General features: G+C 39.8%; 3 protein-coding genes across 7 annotated transcripts; 1 reads left to right on the top strand and 2 right to left on the bottom strand.

The window, feature by feature from the left end:
• Positions 1-82: 82 nt before the first annotated feature.
• On the bottom strand, positions 83-10,570 carry arsg (arylsulfatase G). Of its 4 annotated transcripts, none has more exons than XM_072668157.1 (12): positions 10,493-10,570; positions 8,093-8,331; positions 7,532-7,719; positions 7,181-7,228; positions 6,356-6,464; positions 6,097-6,231; positions 5,008-5,201; positions 4,742-4,822; positions 2,371-2,479; positions 2,171-2,291; positions 1,676-1,766; positions 83-1,118 (listed from the first exon to the last, which is right to left on the bottom strand). In XM_072668157.1, the coding sequence occupies exons 2-12, from the start codon at positions 8,314-8,316 to the stop codon at positions 841-843; spliced, it is 1,578 nt and encodes a 525-aa protein (XP_072524258.1). In that variant the 5' UTR covers positions 8,317-8,331; positions 10,493-10,570; the 3' UTR covers positions 83-840. The 4 variants fall into 4 exon arrangements, with proteins under 4 accessions (XP_072524258.1, XP_072524260.1, XP_072524259.1 ...); XM_072668159.1 differs by having other exon boundaries at positions 8,093-8,270; positions 10,493-10,558; XM_072668158.1 differs by having other exon boundaries at positions 10,477-10,552.
• On the top strand, positions 9,221-19,183 carry LOC140544537 (monocarboxylate transporter 7). Of its 2 annotated transcripts, XM_072668161.1 has the most exons (6): positions 9,221-9,290; positions 12,203-12,457; positions 12,574-12,717; positions 13,841-13,969; positions 14,258-15,073; positions 16,106-19,183. In XM_072668161.1, the coding sequence occupies exons 2-6, from the start codon at positions 12,220-12,222 to the stop codon at positions 16,345-16,347; spliced, it is 1,569 nt and encodes a 522-aa protein (XP_072524262.1). In that variant the 5' UTR covers positions 9,221-9,290; positions 12,203-12,219; the 3' UTR covers positions 16,348-19,183. The 2 variants fall into 2 exon arrangements, with proteins under 2 accessions (XP_072524262.1, XP_072524263.1); XM_072668162.1 differs by lacking the exon at positions 9,221-9,290 and having other exon boundaries at positions 12,143-12,457.
• On the bottom strand, positions 19,025-22,565 carry LOC140544541 (archaemetzincin-2). Its single transcript, XM_072668167.1, has 7 exons — positions 22,211-22,565; positions 21,750-22,032; positions 21,446-21,619; positions 21,059-21,187; positions 20,595-20,758; positions 20,175-20,351; positions 19,025-19,379 (listed from the first exon to the last, which is right to left on the bottom strand). Exons 2-7 carry the CDS (start codon positions 22,030-22,032, stop codon positions 19,248-19,250), a joined length of 1,059 nt encoding a protein of 352 aa, XP_072524268.1. The 5' UTR covers positions 22,211-22,565; the 3' UTR covers positions 19,025-19,247.
• Between the last annotated feature and the right edge of the window lie 610 nt (positions 22,566-23,175).

Raw genomic sequence — 23,175 nt, forward strand, 5'->3', positions numbered from 1 at the left:
TAAAATATGACATGTTACAGTCTTGTCCCTTGGCAAAGGACAGATTTTGTTGATTTTCTTGGTAAAAAAAAAAGGTGAATAAATCAAAAGCTAACATTTGTAAATGTAAAATGTGAACATGAGCTGCACGTTTTAACACAACGCTCTTATTTCTGCACATTGGGGACCACTGCGCTACTAGTGGCCTACGAAGCTTTTAGGGAACATGCTCAGTTCACTATGCATGTAGCAGCTGTACTCCAGAGCAAACGCATTCCAAATCGGTGGTCACCAACCCTCCTGCTGAAGATCTGCTTTCCTGCAGGGCTCACCTTAAACCCAAATCTAATCTAATTCAGCTACTGAAGCAATGAGTGAATAGGGTTAGAGCTAAAGTCTGCTGTAAGGTAGAGCTCTAGGGGCTGGTTAAACAAGCCGGTTTTGTGGCTCGGACTGACACTCCTTTGTTTGCTTAGGGTGTGTTAAACTTTTCTGTCCCTTTGACTTGAGTTACGTTAATGAAATGAGTTACGTTAATGAGTAAATATTCTTTTCACAAATTTTATACTGTTTAAATTTTAATAATAAAAGAAAAAAACAGTAATATCCTTTTAAATATAAAAATATATCTACGGACCATAAAACAAGGCAGCTTAATAATAATTTAAAAAACATTCTTTTAGTCTTTCTCTTAATGTTGGCTTTCTCATCTGTAACGTTACCTTTGATATATTCAAACTACTACATATTAAACATGCTATGGCATTCACAGCTGATGTCATGGAACACATGTGGCTTAATATTTGAGCTGTCTGGTCAAAACATTTGGTTGATAGTTAAGCAGATAAGCAGTCGCAGGGCTTAGTTGGGGCTATGGCATCGGCAGGCAGGGTTGTGTGGCTGGCAGCAGGGCACTGCAGCCTGTGTTACGGTGTAGTCTGCAGTAGATACATTGTCTGTGGCAATGTCCCATAGCAGTGCCTCCCGTTTGCTCTCCACTTCCTTCAGAGCAGCGAGATACTCCTCACTGGCCGGATCTAGCGCTGACTCCTCTGCTTCATCCTTAGCAAGATCAAAAATCAAAGGGGGGTCATGAAGTTCTGGTACTCCAGTTCCTCCACCACAGGCTTCTGCACCACCTGAGAAAATAAAACAGCAGCTCATTGCCTCAGTATCTGACTAGGAGAATGTTGACCGAGAACCTGCATGGGAGCCAGTCTGAAACTGGACACTCAGAAAATGTCCTAAGGTAACTGCATTTAAAGAAGAAAAGGAACCATATAAATGTGCCAGTTGCATTGTTTTGCCTGTAATTATTGAATATGAATCCTTATATCACATGATGTCTACGAGTTTAAGAGATTTCATGTGATTAATTTCTTTCTTAAAGCAGCATTATGCTTTACACATGCATTTCTGGACAACCTATGAGAAACAGGACCTCTCCTGTTTCTTCAGAATTCCTACAGAAATTTCCTTATTACGATTCCTTATAGTGATTCTAAGCTGTTATTCTAAGGCAAAAATAATACATACTGTTGCATTAACATCTCGGAACCAGTGGTTCCACAAACCATAAGCAGCTCCAGACTGACACTGATTTGCAATGTTAAGGTTAAGAGGTTTCGTGTGGTTCATTTGTACTGTAAACTGTGGTACTGATTATTCAAATTCAGTTATACATTACAACAGAGACCTGTGATGTAAAAGGCCTTGTGACGTCCCACCCTCACAGTCTGCAAGTCTCCAAACTGCCCTGCTGCTCCGCTGTTCGGATGCATGAGACTCTGAGCATGGAGGACAAAGATAGTTACAGTGTGTGCTACATAGTGGTTTGCCAGTTTCTAAGGTACACACTGTGCCCTGTGGCCATTTTATCTGAAACACCTACCATATGAGCCTGGAAGGATAAAGAACCCTTGAGGAACCATTTGAAAGTGTGAGAGGTGCTCCTGATAAAATGAGTAACACGTGTAGCTGTATGGTACAGGTGTTTAATAAACTGGGAACTTAGTGTGTGTCCCTGTTTTGATTTCCGAATTAGCCATCATGCGCAAAATGCCACAGAGAACCACAAGAATGTTTCAGCCAAAGGATGTTTAAAGAACCATTTCTGTAAACAAGGTGTGTGCAGATGTTAAAAAAAAACTTTTTTTTTAATGTAGATCACAGCTCCTGAATGCTGTCATACCTCATGTCCAGTTTCGGCATCATGGAGCAGAACATTTGTTATATCAATGCCATCATAACGTCTGTCCGACGGTGGCTCCACACCAGCTAGAGAAAGGACTGTAGGGAAGATGTCCAAACCACTGGACATAATGAAGAAGAGAGAGAGACACTCTTTATAAAGGCAGATTTTAGGTCATACCTATGATGAAGTGCTCATACCTCAGCAGTGCACTGCTGGTGGTGTTGGGGGATATCTTCCCAGGCCAGCTGACCAATGTTGGAACTCTGTGGCCTCCTTCCCAAGTGGTCCTCTTGGCTGAGCCTCCGCCTGATCAAAGAAAATCAAAATACTGATCTCTAAAAACTACCTACACACACACACTCAGTGATAAATGATGACATTGGATATCAGACAGATAACTAATAGGATAAATTGCTCCTCTATTAAAAGTGTATCTGTTGTTAAGCCTGGTTAAATCTGCCTTCAGTAGTACAACATTAAGCCCAACTGTGACTATACACCGATCAGCCATAACATTAATACCACTTGCCTAGGTCCATTTGACCATTGCTAGCATAGGTTTCACAAGACCTCTGAAGTAGGGCTGGGTAAAAATACTATATCACAATATTTAAAGGCTTTTTTTCACGATACACGTAATCACGGACTAAAAACAGATCCTTAAAAACTACTATTCAGAGACTCTCCCGTACTGAATTCAGTGATTTTTATTCAACATCTGCTGCTCTTCATATAATCAAACCAGTCTAATGACATTGTTTGTAATGGATCATGCATCAGTGCTTATTATGAATCCTGCATCAGTGTTTATGAAAGACTAACAGTAGCCTGTTATCACGATAACAAAATTTATCACAATGCAAAAATAAATCTTCATATTGCCCAGCTCTACTCTGAAGGTATCCTGTGGTATCTGGCACCAAGATGTTAGCAGCAGATCCTTTAAACCCTATAAATTGTGAGGTGGAGCCTCCATAAATCGCATCTGTGAGCCATGAGTGCCCATGAATCTGTTGCCGGTTCACCATTCCGAGTTCCATTCATGGACCACATTTGATAGGTACTGATCACTGCATACCGGAGAAACCCGCCTGAAGGGGCTGATGTGGAGATGCTCTGACCCAGTCGTCTAGCCATTACAGTTTATCCCTTGTCAAAGTGGCTCAGATTATTAGACTTGCCCATTTTTTCTGCTTTTGACACATACATAACCTTCAAGAACTGACTGTCCACTTGCTGCCTAATATCCACCTCTGATGTACTGATTTATATGAAGACAATCAATGTTTATCCCTTTACTTGTCTGGTACTAATATTATGGCAGATCTGTGTCTGTCTAGCAAGGAGTTGTGAACACATGGATGAACCTCATATTACTTTTTGTTACACACATTATGCAAATTCATTAGTGCATGAAGCAGTTATTATATAGAGACCTATCCAGAGACCTTATCCAGAGCGACAGAGCTTTGCTTTTTACTCAAGATTAACTTCAGCTTGTTTGAATAGACTAAAAATTCAAAGATCCCTCTAAGCTTAAACACTACTAAGTCAGTAAGAAGACCTTGCACAGTATACAATGCACTGTAGCGCAGGGGAGGGGGAAATCAAGTGCCAGAGGCCAGAACAGTGGATTTCCCGGTGCTTTCCCTGCTCTAACACACCAACTAAACCTGTGCTTAAGCAGGAAAAACACATAACCATGCAGGAATCCAGCCCCACCCTCCACTCAACAACACTGCTAGCTTGATGCTAACAAGCACTTAGACTTGCATAGAGATGCTACTGGTATTGGTTACTATTGTTGTGGTAATTTGGTAAGCAGAAACTACTTATAAAGGTAAACATGTCTCAATTATACACTCAATTATGCAGTATTATGATATTTTCATTACTCATTATAATTCATAATTATTCATTATTAGACAACACAATTAAACCAACCGTGGAATGACTGCAATGGCACAGCCATTCGAGTCCCTCGAGTACCTGTTATAGTTTAGGTTCTCATTGTAGGAGATTCCCAGGAGTTTCCAGATTTTCAGCAATACATAAATGGCATGCTATTCTAGCTGATTATTTTCTGTTTGGAAATTTCTCCAAATTAACTCACTTCAAACTTCAAATTAATGTTTGTAATGATACAAAACCTTCAGAAACTGTGTATTCTAATATATTAATCCTGTAGAAAGGTTTTTAAATAAGAAATAGGAAGCTATAAAGCTGTTAAATAAGGCCTTTCAAGAAGTATCCAGAATATACAACAGAGCTGTAGATGCTTCTAAAATGACCCCGAAAGCTGCATAAGACCAAAAATACATTTATAATTAAACTGATGTCCAGAATTCCTTCTGTTTCCAACGTAAAGAAAATGATCGTCAACAGAAAATTAATATTATTAATCATTTAATATTTGTTGTTTATCCTAAAATGCTTAAAATATTGAACAAAACATCTTAAAATATCATTTGGTGCGTAGTGTATAATATTAAATTCTATTTTTTTACTGTGTAGAAAACAAAAAAAATGTATTCATATGACAATTTTCAAAAACGTTTTGGTTGTTACCTCTGCTCGTCTGCCACCTCCCAACAAACGGCCCAGCGCTTCCCGCAAACTGGCATTTCTGCTCCCAGGGGCCATTATCACCTGAAAGATGTACAGTGGGACATTAGATCTGCACCCCCCTGAATGCTGGGATACTTTTATCCTATGAATGTTTTAGTAGCTCTAAAAAAGTTGCATTCATTATTCACTATGGACTGTAGGAACCCACCACCACAACCCAACCTCAATAGGACTTTATGCACACCTAATATTCATAACAGACTCACCCGTAAACCACATGAGCGTGTTCTCCACGCTAAAGGCCTCTAAGGCAAGCCTGATGGACCCCACCAAACTGTCCATATCACTGAGACTTGCAGCATAGGCATCCTTTGCAGTTATATTCAGAAGGTGGTAATGGAACAGAGGGACGTGCATATGAGCCAGAGCCACATACAGCAGGAAAGGCTGCCCCCTATTCCTAGACACATGCACATACACACACACATGCATACACAAAAAAGAAAACGATTCACATAGCAGTACAATAAAACAGTCATAATATAATATATATTATAGAATATATAATATAATATATATAATGTATAGTCATCAGTCTAGGAGGCTTTTTTTAAACACTAATTTATTCGAAAGATCATCAGCAGCACAGAATAATATCATATAATAAAGATATAGTGGGAAAAAATTCTTTAAATAATTGTATTAACTATTAAAAAAATAAACTTATATACATATTTCTATTTACAATAGGGAAATACAACAGCAAAGTCTGAAAGACATGAAAAACAACGACAAGTAACTGTATTATTCAGATGCCTGGGTTTCTTGGCAAGCGACGTGAAGCTGACTTTAGCTCAGCTGCCTCGAGATTCAGTCTGAAGTAAAAGGCAGTAATGTGAAATAGGAGCTGGGCAGAAAATACTCCACCAACTTGTGATCTATCCTTGGACTATGTCAGAGGTCAAAGCCACAGTCCTCTGCTTGACCAGGCAAACTAAACAGGCATGTTTGTAGATGAGGTATGTAATACCTCAACAGATCAAAGTCCCTCAGGGACTCAGTTGCTTAAAAGCTGTTCAAAATGAGGATACACTTTCAGTCCCCATTAAGGCTGGCTCCTCAACCTTGTACAAATCCAAAGACCAAAAAGATGCCAATTACCAGAGGATAATGACTGGGCTTTTTTGTGAGTTAGTTCATCAGAACTAGTTGGAGCCTTACAGCTGGAACCTCTGTAGTTGGGACCTTAAACCCACTCCACAGTCACGCCACCATTCATCATGATGCCAATGTTTCAATAACCCATGTACACGTTTCAGCAGTTTTTTCTTCATAAGCAGAGAGAGAGGACATACCTAGCAGTCAAAATCTGCCCCACTGCAGCTTTAGCATATCGTCCTGTGAGGTCCCATAAGTCCAAGGGTTGTTCAATGATAGTCTGGTTTTCAAAGAGAGGTAACGCTACTTTAGTGTCACATCCTCCGTGCTTCCTGCTGAGCAGAAGTTCGGCACTTCTTAGTAAAAGAGACCAAGGCAGATTATGGAAGCTAAATCTAATGCAAACCCCCTGATCTATATGCTCATCTAATGTGAGTTACATGAGCATGAGCTGACCTGCTATGTTTACTTTGCTGACATGGGTGACAGCTGGGAAGGTCAAAGCCAGGTTTGTCCGTGCAGCCCATGTCATTACTATATGGAATACCCAGGTAATAGTCAAAGCCTGTAGTAGAGAAAAAACAAGAACATGTGGTCAGATCTTTCCCTTTGTCATAGTATAGCTCAGAAATGTTGAACATTAGGGAAACACATTGGTAAAGAATTGGATTTGATGTGGTTGAACATAAAATCAGATTTCATGAGTGAGGCACTATTACAGTCTAATGGTCCCATTGCAAAACCAAAGAGGCACAATTTGGACAAGTGACATGTCTTCCCAATCAACAACATTTTGCACAGTGGATCGAGAATTTAGGGACTTGCTTTTATTATTATTTAAGATTTTGTGAATGTCTTCATTCAACCAGTCACCCAAAGAACATCTGTGACTGGCCAGGACATTCACAGAAGACAACAAGACCTTCAGTGATTGGTTAGAGCATGGTGTATCCAATCTTGGTCCTGAAGATCTACCGCCAAGGAGTGCTCAGGTACAACAGCTGTGATGTTAATAAGGCCTAAAAGGTCTTCATTACTTGTATCAGGTGTGTTATCCAGGTAAATCACCAGGACTGGGCAAGCCTGCGTTAGGGGTTCATTTACATACTGAATACCAGCATTATGAAGGTTGACATTTTAAAGCCTTACTACACAGTTATGGACAATATTAACAGCTAACATTAATCATCAATTTCCATGATGCAACAGCATGTTTAAATATTATATAAACTGTCATTTTACTGTATCTCTGCTGAATAGTTCAAAATAATATGGACTTACCTCTGTGGATTGGATGGTAGGGACCATTGTGTCCGAGATGCCATTTTCCTGTAGCCAACAGATCAACATTAGACAATATTAGACATATATTAGACAAAATAATATTACATATATTTTTTGTAATATCCGAAGAAAAGTAACTTGCAGTACCATGCTTGAACAGATCATCACAATAAGGGAAACTACAGTACTCTGCCTTTAGCTCTTTATTTAAACTTGAGCCACAAATGAGTCGCTGTAGAGACAGTGTGGCATGCATTAATCAGGAACTAATCTCAGCATCAGGCTGAGAGAAGATGTTAATCAGAGAGTGTTCTGCTGAACAGTGCTTTAAAGGCATGCTGAGTCTACCAATCATGGCGGTGTAATAGCCTGCATCACGAAGAAGCTGAGCAAATGTGGTCTCGTTAAGTGGAAGTCCTCCGATAGACCCTTTTGCAAAGTTATGGGTGACTCCATTGCGTAAGCCGTGTCTGCCGGTCAGCAGGGCAGCACGCGATGGAGAGCACGTCGAGGCAGGAGAGTGGAAGTCAGTAAACCTGCAAAACAACCACTCACACAGTCAGGACCAGAAACAGTCAATATATTTAATAACTGTCATTTTTTGATGGTTGTAGGAATATTACGATTAAGATTTAAGGAAAACTGCTTTTTTCAATTCTTGAATATTTGTCTTTATCTGCTAACACACTTCACAAAAACTTCACAATATACAGTTATTTAACAGAAGTGATGAAAGGGAATATTTTAAATATATATTAATAATATTTGTTGTCTCATAAAAAGCCATATTTACTTGCCAAAATATAATTGTTGCTGTGTTTCACAAAATCTTAAAATAAGCCCTGCTATGTATTGTCAATATATTCCAAAATATATATTATTGTTGAACTTAAAAACTCTTCATTTCACCTTTTGCCTTCCAGTCTTAACATGTTCAGCCAGGGTGTCGTACTGTCAGACTGTTTGGTCCAGAGATCTCCCCAACCAATATCATCTGCCAGGATAATGATAAAATTGGGCCTCTCTCTCATCTTCGTCTTGTCTCCATGTTCAAGGCCACTGTTGATGTAATACACCAGTCCCGAGACTAGAGAGCAAAATAGGAGCAGCACACAGAATCCAACTTCTGCCATTTAGAGATATGAAATCTGTCAAGAAAAAAAACATTCATAAAATTCCATAAACATAACTCTATAGAGAAAATTGAAAGCAGCCATTCAAGCAGATATGCGTGAAATCACTGTCGTGTTGGAAGGTCCAATGACACCCAAGCTTCAACTGTCTCACAGAAGACATGATGTTTTCTCCTAGGATTTCCTGATTCTTAATCAAATCCATCCTGACCTACAAATGCTACAGGCTTCCAGTGCCAAAAAAAGCAAACCAGACCCAGAGCATCACTGAGCCACCTCCATGCTTCACTGTAGGGGGGCACTTCTCTTCTTCATACAGACATGCTGCTGATCCACCGGCCTGAAAGATTTTGTTTCATCACTCCACAGAACAGAATCCTAAAAGTTCTGTGGAGCGATTAAACAAAAGTGGATTTTTTTAAGAACCTAATTTGCAGTGGGGTTGAAAGATTTTTAGAGTATCTAAAATATTTTAAAATCTAAAATATTGCAATGTGACTTTCTGACCTCTCCCTGGGACTCTCCCTTATTTCAATGTAAAGTCCACCACATCTATGCAGAGTGTTCTCTCCTCTGGGTCCCAAGAGACTCTCCAGGCCAGCAGTAATGGCTGTTACATAACAGGCTAACAAACTTCACTTAATGCAGCAGTCCCCTTACAGCACAGTCAAATTCAGTACCCTGCTCCTGGCTCAGACTACTGCAGAAAGAGAGGGAGAAGCAGACAAACAGGCCCTATTATTTTAATACCAGATCAACTCTAATGGACCAGGGGGCTGAGAGCATGATTTCTTAATCAGTGTTGAGCGTAACCCAATCCTCACAGCTTGCACGGCTGGAACCACCCACCGGGCCAGCTGCATTTTTTTTTTCAAAGCAGTCTCCAGACAGCACATGTACTTTTGGCAGAGAAACACACTGCAGTGGCAGGCAGAGGATCAGTAGTGTTTTTCCCCTTTAACCTGTAAGAACAGGTAAGATCTTCTCCATGTTCTTTCTTGCTTTCACTTATGTACTTTCAACATTACGCAAACTGTTGTAATACTTTTTTTATTTTTAAGTCCATTAATGTTCTACAACTAAATGAAGCTTGACAAGAAAGAAATATCACAGAGCTTTTGATTCCTCTGAACGAGATGATTTTGTGAGATTTTGTGTAATTAGAGCTTGTATTGTTGCACATAGTACTAACTTTGTTTGGCTTCATTTGACCAAAAAAAAAAAATAAAAATAAAAAGATTTGACATAATACACTAATTTAAAAAAGTGAATAAATAAAAAAATAAAAAATAATACATTGTAAATAGTGATAAACAAAAAAAAAACAACATTATTATGTGCTTAAGCAAGCTCAGAAAACATATGGGGACATTTAGATTTTAAGCTTTTGAATATTCATGGGTTAAAAAGACTGCTGGGTATTTAGTTTAATACTTTAAACAGTTGTAAGTGATTGTAAGTAAATCTGAACAGACAAATCTCTGAAAATCTGAACAAATCTCTGCTGTCCTCAGTTTGGCAAAGCAAATAAACGGATGTGTGCCACTGGCCTGTTATTGATCTTAGCACTGTTACACTGACCTCATACACACTTCTAATGTAGGTTACCCGCACAGGACACCAGTTTCTACACAGGTCAGTAGGTGAGGAGGTTTCTAATGTTACTTTTTTATTCTGATTACCGAGATTTAGGATCTAGTGAGCACATTAAAGTTCCCTATGTGTGAGCTGGTGCATAATGTTTTATATATATATATATATATATATATTTTACATTTATTTCTTTATTTCTTTATTTAATAATAATAATTTTCCAAGTCATGTCAATTTGGTCTGAGAATAAGAGCACTTCACCTACTGACCTGTGTAGGTAGGAACTGGTGTCCTGTGCTGGTAAACTACATCAGAGGTGTGTATCTGAGGTCAATGTAACTGTGTGTTCTCCTAGCCACACGCCACACACGTGCACGGTTGTGATTTCGGCGTTAGTGCGCATGCGCAGCCAATGAGCATCTAAAGCGCGCCCCAGTTTTCTGTGGTCTGCTGCAGCTGCCTCACAGCTTCCTCTCTCTCCCGACGACAGAGGACAGCAAAACAACAACAACTAACGTTTGAAACAGGTCTATAAGCCACTAACAGACTACCTTAAACATGGACTACCTCAAGTATTTCTCACCGAGAACGAAACGTGTTGGTTTAGCTGCTCGCTCCTCCGGCGCCTTGCTTCACTGTTATATTTACAGGGTCGCGTCTTACGTCATGTTGCTGTCACGTGGTCAAAAACTTTGTCAAAACAAGAAACAAACACACTTTATTTTCACATGTTTATGGTCAGAAACGACTTCCGTATCAAACCCAGTACCCACCAGTGTTACTATTACTCTGTTTAATATGGTCATGAACATCTACTCACACCAGTGACGTGTGTTACCCCCCCATCATGTCCACTGACTTGTTGATATCTTGTTCTGCTGGGTTTCAAATGATGAAACTGTGATATTGAGGGATAGTAAACATTGCATAGCAACAGATTGAGGGATACTTAGCCTTTATTATTATAATAAACTTTATTTTCAGAGAGAATTTCATTTAAATATATATAAATATTTAAATTCATTTTATCATTGAGATGACAATAACTCCAAAATAACTACTAGACCACTCTTCAGGCCACACACCATTACACCACATAATGCTGTCTGATAATCTAGTGAGCGAAGGAAACATAGCTGTCATAGCTGAAACATAGGTATGACATATAAACAACTAGGACAGAAATGGCAGAAAGACATTTTAAAAGGAATGAAATAATATAAAATACTATTTTAAAAACATAAATCTTAAAATCAGTTCCAGTGTAACCAACGCAGGGTTTTAGAGCCTGTGTTATATGATCTGTGTGTGAGTGTTATTGCCGTTCTTTATATTACAGCTGTCAGGCACTAAAGGGAGCATTGCAGTAATCCTGAATGGCTGCCACAAAGCAGGTGTAATAAGCTTGGTACTGGTACTGGCTCTTGGTACTGAAGGGGTTGTGACAGACCTTCAAGATATTATGTAGGAAATAGTGGGCTATGTCAGTTTGCTAACATAACTGATGGTATTGACTAAAGCGTGCTCAGACAAAAGGAAGCAAAATAGATCAGCTCATCATTCTTCAGTTCCTTTTTTCCAATAAACAGAACTTTTTTTGTTTGGTTGAGAGAATTATAAAACACATGACATTTCAGCTAGTAAAATCATATTGTTGCGTCCAGGGGCGTCGGCAGGGATTTTGGGACCCGAGAAAAGATATTACACTGGGTTCCACAACTCTTAACAATTCTGCCTAAATACTCAAATGTTTTTTAAGGTCCCTGTCAGTCACAGGCCCTAACTCCCCCCAACCTTGATTCAAAAACTTCAAATCTCCAAATCGACAACTTTGCAAAAAGCTTTTAATAACTTTCAGTGTTAAAGATTGGAGTACTTCTATTGGTCCATTCATCATTACACTTGTATACAATATAATGAACAAAAATACCAGATTTAGGTTATGCCAAAATGTGAAAAACAGCTAAAACCATACAGATAAATGGCTCAGAATTGATCCCACTAGATCATGATTATCATACATATAAGTATGACAGCCAGAATGATAGGTTCTCCCAGCACATTAAAAATGGGCCAGAGAGGTGGTTTCGACTCACTATAATGTGGATGAATGGATCATTGTAGTGATAAACTCACTTCATCCAGGACATCAGGTGAGCATTTAGCTAGTGGCTGTTTAAAAGGTTAGTGGACAGTGGTTCATAATGTCAGGCATGTTAAGACAGTTGTAATTTTGGGAAGTGTTGTAGTACTTGAGTAAATGATCTCGTTTATCTCTCTTGTTTGTTAACAGTCTTCACCTCAGAAATCATGGCATTCTGGGTTTTCAGAAAAGACGGGTGCCTGGGACCAAAAGTATATTCTGAGGTCCCAGATGGAGGCTGGGGTTGGATCGTGGCTGTGGCCTTTTTTCTTGTTGAGGTCTTCACCTACGGGGTTATCAAAATCTTTGGCATTTTCCTTAAGGACCTGGTGTATGAGTTTAAGGAGACCAACAGCCGAGTTTCATGGATCATCTCAATATGTGTGTTTATCATGACTTTCACAGGTAAGATCCATACAGGTCCATTCTGGCAAACCCAACATCAGCGGAAAACGGACTTGACGTTTATGTGCTCATCTGTTTAACCTTCTCGTCCATTTACACATTGATCGTCTGCTCAGCACCGCTCTCAACTGTGCTGAGTAATCGGTTTGGCTTCCAGCCTGTCGTGGTACTTGGAGGAATCCTCATTTCCCTGGGAACAATCTCCACTGCTTTCACCAGCTACATCAGTCAGATTTACATCACCATCGGGATTGTTGCTGGTAATCAGATCTGTTTGTTTTAATACGAATAATGTGGTCATTTGTCAAGATTTAGATCCTAATCAATATCTATTACTGTTATCATTCACAAGAACAAAATGCAGATGATAACTTTAATCATTGTTATTGTATATGAAGAGATTTATATGTGAAAGTTCGAGCACACTTAGCCACACAATTTCTTCATTGAGAATAAGTAAACACACCCGCTGTTGATCTGTCAAACATAAATTACAACATTTTACTTAAAATGTATCCTTTATAATATAAAAATCGAAACACTTGTTTTACACAAACTATATGGACAAAAGTATTGGGACACCTGCTCATTTATTGTTTCTTCTGAAATCAAGGGAATTTTTAAAAAGAGTTTATCCTGCTTTTGTTGGTCTACTGTCCAAGAAAGGCATTCTAGTAGATTCTGGAGCATTGGTACGAGGTATTTCTGTTTGCATTTATCAACAAATGTGTTAAATTTGAGGTCAGTACGTTGGATGATTACCACCCCACCTCATTCCCAACTCCCAACTCATCCAAAAAGTATTGGATGGAGCACTGTCATATTAGAGAACACAGTTCCACAGTGCTGGGGGGCTTTATACTCCTCTAGCCATGCCTGGCATTAGGCATGGTTTCAATAGGTTCATGTTTATCTGCTCCAGAGAGTCCTATTCTGTAAGTGGCCTTCAGCTTATTATGCTGTTAAATGCTTTTAGAGATTTTACAGCTTTTTAAGAGATTTGTTGGCATTTTGTGGAATCAATTCCTCCCTCCTCCTGTGCAATATTGCCAGGTGTTCTTTTAATGAAATGCAGTTCCGTCATACGTCGAGAAATTCCACTTCTTCATTTTTAGATTTAGTAGCTCATATATATATATATATATATATATATATATTGTATGTTTCACATACACAATTTGTAGCACAAGAAATTACATCCTCAGTTGAAATGATACTTGTAGTATTTACATAGAGAGTACCTCCAGTATGAAGTAACAGTGTAATAGCTAATAAACAGTGTTGAGTAGTAGTATGATATTTGGCATTGAGCACTAAAGTATTCATAGGTCTCAAAAGAAGAGTTTATTAGCATTATTTTCTAAAATTTCTAAATCTTTTCAGGTTTGGGCTACTGCTTAACATTTCTCCCCACTGTCACAATCCTGTCCCAGTACTTCAGTAAACGTCGCTCCCTGGTGACTGCCATGGCCTCCACAGGAGAATCCATTGCCATATTTGCTTTTGCGCCAGGTAAGAACAACCACCTGCTTCCACATACTGCTCAGTGCAAGTACTCAAGTATTTACTAAAAACGAAAGTGATTTTTCTTCAAGGGACATTGTTTTGAGCAATTTTATTGGTGTCTAAAACTTCTGTCCCATGTTCTGAACACTGCTTTTGACACAGGCCCAGACATTTGTAGATCACTCTGTCAAACAAAAGTACCAGAATGCAGGCACTGTGTATCAGCACATCTGTCTCTTAACTTAGATGCGTGGCTTTATTGTGGGTCCTGAACATTTGCTTTTGCTTTTGCAGCATTCACAGCACTTAAGGCACATATCGGCTGGAGACACACAATGGTGGTGCTTGGAATATTACAGGGAACAATCGTTGTCTGTGGACTTCTGCTTCGCCCCTTGGTCATCAAGCCTAAGACAACTACTGGGAATTTCACCCAACCTCTGAAATCCAGAAAGCAGGAGATTATCAACTCTCTGCCTGATTCTCCTGACTCTTCAAACTCCGGAGACTCGGGCGTACAGTCACTGGAAGAGCCGGAGCATAGTTCTCAGGTGGCAGCACAGCCAAAAGAGGAAGAATCCCTTCAGATTCCTCCAAGTCAACAGGACAAAGAGGCAGAGTCAGGCAGAGACAAACTCCTGGACCTAACAGTGCTAAAGGAAGGCAGCTTTGTGTGCTATGCTGCTTTTGGCCTCTTTGCAACACTTGGCTTCTTCGCTCCACAGCTCTACGTGGTGGAGCTGAGTTCCAGCATGGGTACTGAAAGGAAAAAGGGGGTCTATGCGCTGGTAGTAATGGCTGTGGCTGAGATCCTTGGCCGCCTCTCCATTGGCTGGATCCTGAACTGGGGGCGCATTAGGAAGATATTTGTTCTGCTTGGGTGTGTGACGCTGATGTGTGTGGTCCTTATGCTTTTCACGGTAGTCAATGGATTCTGGGGGCTGGTGGTCTGCTGTGTGCTCTATGGCTTCCTACTGGGCAATATCGCATCCACACACATCCCCATGCTGGCCGAGGATGATGTGGTGGGCATCAAGAGAATGCCCTCAGCGGTGGGTGTTTACGTCTGCATCCAAAGTTTTGCAGGACTTACTGGACCACCTTTAGGAGGTAAGGACATTTCAGGCCAGATGTTTTCAGGCCAGATCACTCCAACCCTGCTTTCTCCAACAAACACCAACCAACCTTAAATTGACAATTAAATTTGAACCCTTACATTTTCTAGATTTCTCTTTTTAAAACAAGAATTGAAACTTTTTTTGTATATTCTAATACTAAGTATTATTATTATTATAATTATTATTATTATGTTATTAGTTTCTTCTTCTTTCTTGTTGCAACCCAAGGTTTGAGTCAGAGAGAGCACAGATGGATTGCTCTCTCAGGGGTGGGTCAGATGCCACTTCCTCCCCATTTCACTTCTAATGTGATGTTGGTCAGCACAGGTCTATTAGCTGTTGTATCTGAGTTTTTTTATCTCTGATGGAGCAGGCTACTTGGCGATGCAGCATCTGCAGCAGTACGAAAAGAGGTGGTGGTTGGCTTCTTGTGTGTTGAAGGAGACATGCTAGTTTTTACCCTCCCAGTGTTGGGGGCCTTGCTAGTGATACGGAGAGTTCACATGAATGGGGATTGGAAAAAAAAATTACATCAAATTACAAGAAGTACTGACTACTACATACCATTTTTTGCGGCAACTAAATAATAGACTTCTTTAGAAATGGCCAGTATCTCCCTTTTCAGGGACCTCTCTGTTTTTTGTACAGTTTGAGCATAAAGTCAATGACAAATACCTGTCCAATGCATCACCCTTAACCTTTAGCATGTAAGTAAATGTTATTTGAAAAAAATGGAAGCTAAATAACAGAGATGGGATGTTCCTGTTGAATACACCTTCTCTGCCAAATCAGAAGTTAGCAGTTTAATGAATACAAGAAATAAGAAACTGTTGAACACGTTACACTATTACCTTATTGTTTAAGCACTGGATATTCTCTACATTGTTGACTTAATTTAATATTTGATGTTTACAGTGTTGGAGAGCATTGGGCTGGTGTGATCTGGCTTTTAGAACTGACTTCTGGAACAGGAACATATGATTACAGTTGTTGAATGACTGTTCATTATTTGTTTGGGTTCCAGGTGCTTTGGTGGACATTACTCAGAACTACAGATCAGCCTTCTACTCTTGTGCTGTTGGAATGGGATTAGGTGCACTTTTCCTTGCACTGGTACGTCCAGCAAAGACAGGTTGTCTGTGCACAAAAAAGCGCTTCAGCCCTTGCCAGGATATCCCTGCAGTTGAGCACGTGAGTGAGGAAAAAGCTCTGCCTGAGGAATTCCTAGAAGTGGACATTCTACCAAACCAGCAAGGTCAACCCTGAAAAGAACCGCACCCTCTGTGGACAATATCTTGGTCTAATGGTCAAATCTGTGGATGATGGATCACAGAACAGCTTCACCGACTGGATGTTGGTTATTCTTAAACAATAAGACATATATATCCTAGCTTCATTTACTCTTTTCTTGCACCTGTCATTTTACACATGCTGCCTTAAAGAGAGGAGAAGATTTTGGACGTCTGTGATTGCAGATGCCTAAATCACAGGCTAGTGGTTTGCGCTGACAAACCACTGATGCAGTCATATACAATCAAATCTCCTAGCATCATTAAAAAACTTGGGTACTATGAAACTGGTAAAGTAATCCCGTTGGGGGTCAATACAGGCTTTTTTTAATGGATCCCTTTTAATGAAGCCTGATCCCGTTCCAATCCAGTTTTTACAGGAAAGCAACAGGACCCTACTGATGAAGTTTTTATGTTTAACAACTAATATACTTCATGGTAACTACAAAAACAGCACTTTCTGAGTGGGAACCTAGTAAAGTGAAATTAATATCCAACATTAAGTAGCCATGTTTAGTCAATTAACATGAAAGTATACACATCAATGACTCTAGTCATATAGGTTTGACCCTGATGATGTCAGAATATTTCCCCCCATTATTACCACTCCCCTATGATGTTGCTGCCATTGCTGGAAGGGTGAAGGCTAGGTTCCTTCAAGTCACATGATGCCAACCACTGCATCTTTCTGAACTCTATAAACAACAGGTAACAGTGCAGTGGAAAGGAGACTAACTGCTAATTCTGTAACGCCAGCTAACAGACGCCTGCATACACCGAGTGTGTGTGTGTGTGTGGGGGGGGGGAGCTAAGGCAATCCTACCCACCAAAGAGGGTGAGACAAATTGTGATATACTGGGGATCGAGCCTGTGATCTTCTGATGATAGGATCAATGCTAAGACAGTGGCAACACTCAGGAGCCCCATGATTTTGTAATACTTTTGTAGTCAGAAACACAAGAGAAAGATCATGACAATAAACAGACATTATAGTAAAATTAAATCTAAATATTAATGGAGTAGAAATATCAAGACACAATTATAATGAAAGAACTCATGTTTACTAGATAGTACTAGACGGTTAGGATTTCCTAACAAACTGTATTTCCTTATTTTAGCATTTCACTGAATCAAGGTAAAAAGCTACTGTACATGGCTTATAAACACAGAACTCTGTATTAGTAACTGTGAATTGTATTCTTGAGATAAACTCTAACAATCTAATAAGATTTTACTCAGATTTTTATATACTGAAGACAATCTGCTGGATTTTATTTTATGTTCAGATTGTTGGACCAATTATGTTCTTTTCTCTCAAGATACCGACATCCTATTTACTGCTCACAGAACTTCACTATAAGGGTAAACACAGGGTAAATACTTTAATACTGCTGTTTCATTAAGACCACAGACCACTTGAGAAATTCTCAATATAGGGCATTGTATTTCTTGCTGGAATTACCAGTTTTATTGCCAAGAACTAGTGGTAGGAACGCAAATTCCACCAGTTCATCCAAAATTCTGCATATTTCAGTGTGTTTGTATGTAAACAGTCAATCAGAGTGGGTTTGATGCAAAATGGTGCAACTTACAAATTTCTGAGCGTGTTCAACAGATTTCTATAGTGATGGTGAGGTCGCCTCTGTCTTCTGAGGTTTATTTGTAATGGTGATAATAGTTAAGTAGCGGTAAATCTCTTAAAGCCTGCATTAAAAAAGGTCTCAGATATCAAGCAACACTGCCTGAATTTTCTGGATGGAAGCTTTTAGGAGCTATTAAACTTTTCAGATGTCAGGATCCCATCACCACCACTGTAAAGAAATCCATCTGTGTCAGTCATTTGTTGAATTTTTCCCTTTTTTCCAGTTTGGTACTGCCAATAAACCCACCCGTTCGTAGCTCCCCCAACCACTAGCAAAGCTTCAGACATCAGGAATCCTCCAAAACATGCAAAGCCAGGCAGCCAACACGCTAGGAGGAAAGCATTGGTCCCTATAGTGAATAGACGCCTTTGCTGACCAGCATTGCTTTGTGACTTTATTTGCATCTTAACTATTGAATTATGCAGAACATTTCAATGCTGTCCAATAAAATATGTGTTTTTATGTCCATTTTTAGTTTTCTCCACCGTTTGAACCCTGCAGCTGCTCTGTACACTGTATAAATAATTCTGGACAAATAGACCAAGCGAAACGCTGTAATTTCTTTTTTGCCTTCTCCTGTAAATTCATCATTTTGGAGATACATGTTTTTCATTGGACAGCGATGATATGACAAAAAAAAAACAAGGAATTTCTCTTTAATGCAAAGTGTAACACCTGGGAGAATAGCCATGTGATTGTTCCTTAGCTTTTCGTAAAGTGATCAACATACTGTGAATATCTCTTTAGATATAAAGGGACAGAATGTGAACATGAGAATGAGATCGTCAGTTCAGAGGCCTAAACCTTTACAAACTGTGCCCTGGATGTGAAAACCTTTAGATTTACAGTTACAGGTTCATTCTCAAAGCATAATTCCCATTTCTCAGAGAAGCACCATGTTACAGACTGGGCATTACTATTTTACTTGACTTTTGTATGTTTGGAAAAGAAGTGTTTGTAGTTTCCAAAGATGAATGTGTCTGTAAGAGCAATACAATATACACACACTAATACACACAATCACCTTTTTATTTTATGATCTGAAATAAAATAATTTAAGCAAATTTTAGCAGAATGTCTTTTTACAACAATGCACTGGTTTGTACATTCGAACTGCTAAAAAAAAAGAAAGGCAAATAAAGCTTTTTTGTTGTTTGATCTTGAAAATCCAGATCCACCACATATCAAATAATAGCCTTCCACTGATCATCCTTTCTGTATATGTGTAACAGTATTAAAATATTTCATCTTCCAGTATACTCAGACACTTACATAACCAGAGCCTGAAGTCTTGGAAAGCTTGAGTGGGTTTACCCATATGTGGTCCAGAACTGCCTGGTGCGTCCTCTATCCAGTGTAGTAAAGCCTGAAGGAGGAACTTCAGATTAATACACTGAACAACAATATCACATAATACACATTAATTAAGCTGTTTTTAGCTACCTCTTAATCCCAAAGGCCCATATGGGGCCTTCAGTTTCTCACTCTCAGCACCTCATAGTATAGTATTTATATGTATAGTAGTGAGCCTCAAGCCCTAAGATTACTAAGAAGAACAGTCCTCTGAATGTAATGTAATGTAATCCTATAAAAAAACAACTATGACACTGTTAGCTAGTAGTGTTAGCTTCTATGTTACATATACTGATCTGTGTATGTAGCAATATTAATTTTCTGACTGATAAACAATTCAAATGAAAGTAATAATTGTGGGAAAGTGCATTCAGAACAAAATGTATAGGCTATGAAACTTCCTGGTTAACCACAGATAGACCCAGGGCTCGTTCACATGCAAACTGCAAAATGATGATGAGCCTTCAGGTGTCTGTATGGTTCACTAGGTAAGCCTTGGACAACTTGAGTACAATCCACGGCCATGCCACAGCCTTGCTAGCCAAAGCAAGGGTTTGTTAGCTGATGTAACAGATTTAATGTACCAGATCTGGAGCTGTAAAAGTGGAGGAGAGCAACAGTGACGCTTCATGTGTCTCAGAGGAGGCACATGCTACCCTCCCAGTGTAATGTGAAGGGATGGGCATGGATCTAGATCTATATCTTTGGACCAATTGATAAAAAAAATAAAGGACTGGTTGCTGGAATAACTGGCTTCCTGTTGGAGTTGCTGTTTTGCCCACAGTTCACCTCGATACACCCCACTTACCTTGTACCGGTCAGCTATCTTAAAGCCAATAGCAGACTGTAGCTTCCTCAGGCAGATGGGGCAGACGTCTGGTGGCCGACGGTCCGATTCTTCTAAATGGTTGGAGCCCTGCATAACACACTGGAGCCATAGGCAGTGCTTGACACCAAAAATGTGTCCAATCTCATGAGTCAGGGTCTACCAGAGGAACACAAATAACCTAGATGCAAACCTTTACCAAAAACACCACAAAACACTATAGTAGTCAAACACTGATCCTACCAAAACTGCAATTTCATGATCAATACAATTGGTACGTAATGAGATTAGAACTAAATGGAGTAACAGCTAATCAACCTTTCTTTATGTTTCCAAAAGACTGCTGGTGGACCAAGACAGAGTTGAGGACACAATATTGAAACTCCGTTACAGCTGCCACACCTTACATGAGCGGAAGAGCAAAGTGCTGGTGATTGGAGGTGTGTAGTAGCCCTGGAATACACTGTAGTCTCCTGGCTCCAGCTTTATTGCCTTCCTCAGCCGTCCTGCATAATTCCTTTTGTAGAAGTCATCGTCATACCGGGCAAAGCTGAAAACACCCATTCCTGTAGCACAAAGACTTGGTTTTCAGAACTCTATCCTATCAAACTGCTTCATCAATAATAGATTTACTAGAATATTTATAGCTAATAGAAGTATTAGCTATGTCCGAACAAAGGATTCAGTAACATTATAAAATGATAATTAAGCTCTGCTCTGGTCTTAGTATATGTGACCACTAAGGATTTAAATGAGAAATGCTGAACGTGGCAACTCTAATCAGGTAATCCAGAATAACAAGGATTAGAAATCTGACCAGCATAGAGAGTGGAACGTCTGACCAGCATAGGTCCATTAAATATCACCTTCAGTGAGGGATGCTTGTCCAAAAACAAAATTCCAGGAGTCTTTCGGGTACAGATCAATCATTGTGATTCCCACAATGCAAAATGCATCTTTGGGCTTCTTCTTTTTCAGGAAAAGTAGTAGTTCCCCTATGAACAGCACAAGAAAACAGATCTGCAAGTCTGTAAGGATGGGAAGTAGTGAGAGAAAGAATATAAAGAATGAAAACACTGTCCAGTTTTGGGGGTGGTGGTGGAGTCTGTTTCACCAAACAGCCAAAAAACAGGTAGACACTGCCCAATCCTCTGAACCCTTTCTGCCCTCTGCAGGACACTCAGCAGAAATGGGCAAAATTGATCTCTAAAAAGGCAGAAAGCCTGGGCCCAATTAACTGTACCAGCACATACCAGCGTGAAGCTGAAGGTTGTGTGTACTGCTGTTGACCCGAAAGGTGCAGTCTGTGGAAGCCACTGTTACCGGTGGAAGAAGCTTAACGTCCAGCCCACAGTAGAATGCCTGACAGTAGGCCCTCAGCCACTCCACATACTGCTCAGTGATCCCAGCTCCATCTCCAAAAGAGCCTGTGGACAAAGGAAACTGCTTTTAGGCCAAAAGCTTCATGCCCAGTGTTGTGCTGGTGTATCATATTTGTAAGTAATGTTCTCCAACGTTCTCCCCATTCACATGGGCTCATCTGGCTTTTAGACTAACCAATGGTCTGTATGTAAATGGTCTTATGGCCATTGTTTGGTGTGCTGCGGTACGGGTTGCTGTAGAAGCTCTGAAAGTCCTGGGGTGTTTCAGGGTGTGAGGGAATCCAGTCTGAATCAGAGTGAACCGTGATGGGACTGAACAGTGGGCTGCCGGGCAGGAGACCCTCCTCCAGTAATCTCTGCTCCTCTCGGCTGTACTGCCCATAGGTCTGGATCAGGTCCTTACGAGTGGAGCGGAGAGCCGAGCGCAGGTTCTCCACAGGATGCTCGATCACCTGCATCTGCAGGAGGACACCATAACATGAGGCACATTATTGGAGGTTCCTTGTTTATGTACTTTTTGACATTTTTTATTTGCTCTATATCTAGACTATATCTACACAAATCCATTTCTTAAAAAAAAGAAGCAAATACTGGAATGGTATGCTGGTCTGATCAGACCCGGACTGTTTTCGTTACCTCACCACCAGTCGAGATGATAATCTTCAAGATGATCCGGGTTCATCTTCTTAAACGTGAAATTTGTTCACAGAAAGCGAAACATTTCTGAACGCAGCAGAAAAAAAGCAAATCGATAAAACTCCTGTTTATATTTTACACACAGCAGCTTAGCTGGACTTGACGTGCCTCTACACTCTCTCGCAACTAGACAGCTAAAGCTAGCTACATCTGCCTACTTCTAAAAAAGTTTCCTACATTAGATCCACCAGGACGTTCATGAGTTGTCAACGTAAATTAAGAGACGTCTAAACACGCAGTCACACGAGCCGACAGCCTGGCTGGTGTTTTATGGCTGCCAACGGTCTTTTTTCAAAGCTGAAGTCCCGGAGTGGAGGACTTTTATTTTAGATAATCTGTCACGAGCCCCACCCTAAACACTAACACGCCACGTCCTGAACTCATTTTTTTTTTTAAGTCATTTGAGCTCATTTGTTGCATTAAAACCAGTTAGTTGATCAATAAAAACATTAAAAAAAAAAAAACACAAAAAATCAAACATGTCCAAGTTGTTGGCGTCCGCTACGGTCATGTATCACTCTCGGAGAGTGGTTAAGGTCGCTGCTAAAATCTTCAAAATAAAAGTTCCCCATCTGTTACTTTCACCGTATAATTTTTTGATTTAAAAAGAAAGTGAAACTGGATGTACTTTTTTTTCAACACAGTGCTTTAGCTCTTTCTACATAAACTGAACAACAAAAACTCTGAAGACAAGCAGCTTAGACAAACACATTGTTTCCCAATAAGGCTCTGAGCAATTATTTCTTATTCTTTCCAAGAATACTGAACTGCAAAAGAGAGCTAACATCCTTGTAAGACTACACAGAATCACATGGCCAGAGCTTGTTCAGATATGTCTGCAGGGAGGGATGGAAAATAAGGATTTTGCATACTTAAAAGAAAGCTTGAAAGCTTAAAGGAAAATA

The sequence above is a fragment of the Salminus brasiliensis genome, chromosome 22 (genome assembly GCF_030463535.1).
Source record: "Salminus brasiliensis chromosome 22, fSalBra1.hap2, whole genome shotgun sequence".
NCBI classification, from domain to species: domain Eukaryota; kingdom Metazoa; phylum Chordata; class Actinopteri; order Characiformes; family Bryconidae; genus Salminus; species Salminus brasiliensis.

Bases quoted from the DNA above. Each gene is read 5' to 3' on its own strand.
- LOC140544537 (XM_072668161.1), top strand. From the start codon at position 12,220: ATGGCATTCTGGGTTTTCAGAAAAGACGGGTGCCTGGGACCAAAAGTA. The intron at 12,718-13,840 runs GTAATCAGATCT...AAATCTTTTCAG, and splicing joins CACCATCGGGATTGTTGCTG to GTTTGGGCTACTGCTTAACA. The intron at 15,074-16,105 runs GTAAGGACATTT...TTTGGGTTCCAG, and splicing joins TACTGGACCACCTTTAGGAG to GTGCTTTGGTGGACATTACT.
- LOC140544541 (XM_072668167.1), bottom strand. From the start codon at position 22,032: ATGCAGGTGATCGAGCATCCTGTGGAGAACCTGCGCTCGGCTCTCCGC. The intron at 20,759-21,058 runs GTGATATTTAAT...TTTGTGCTACAG, and splicing joins ACAAGCATCCCTCACTGAAG to GAATGGGTGTTTTCAGCTTT. The intron at 20,352-20,594 runs GTGTGGCAGCTG...TTCCTCTGGTAG, and splicing joins TGCTCTTCCGCTCATGTAAG to ACCCTGACTCATGAGATTGG.
- arsg (XM_072668157.1), bottom strand. From the start codon at position 8,316: ATGGCAGAAGTTGGATTCTGTGTGCTGCTCCTATTTTGCTCTCTAGTC. The intron at 6,465-7,180 runs GTAAGTCCATAT...TCTCTACTACAG, and splicing joins CTACCATCCAATCCACAGAG to GCTTTGACTATTACCTGGGT. The intron at 6,232-6,355 runs GTCAGCTCATGC...TCTGCTCAGCAG, and splicing joins CAGCAAAGTAAACATAGCAG to GAAGCACGGAGGATGTGACA.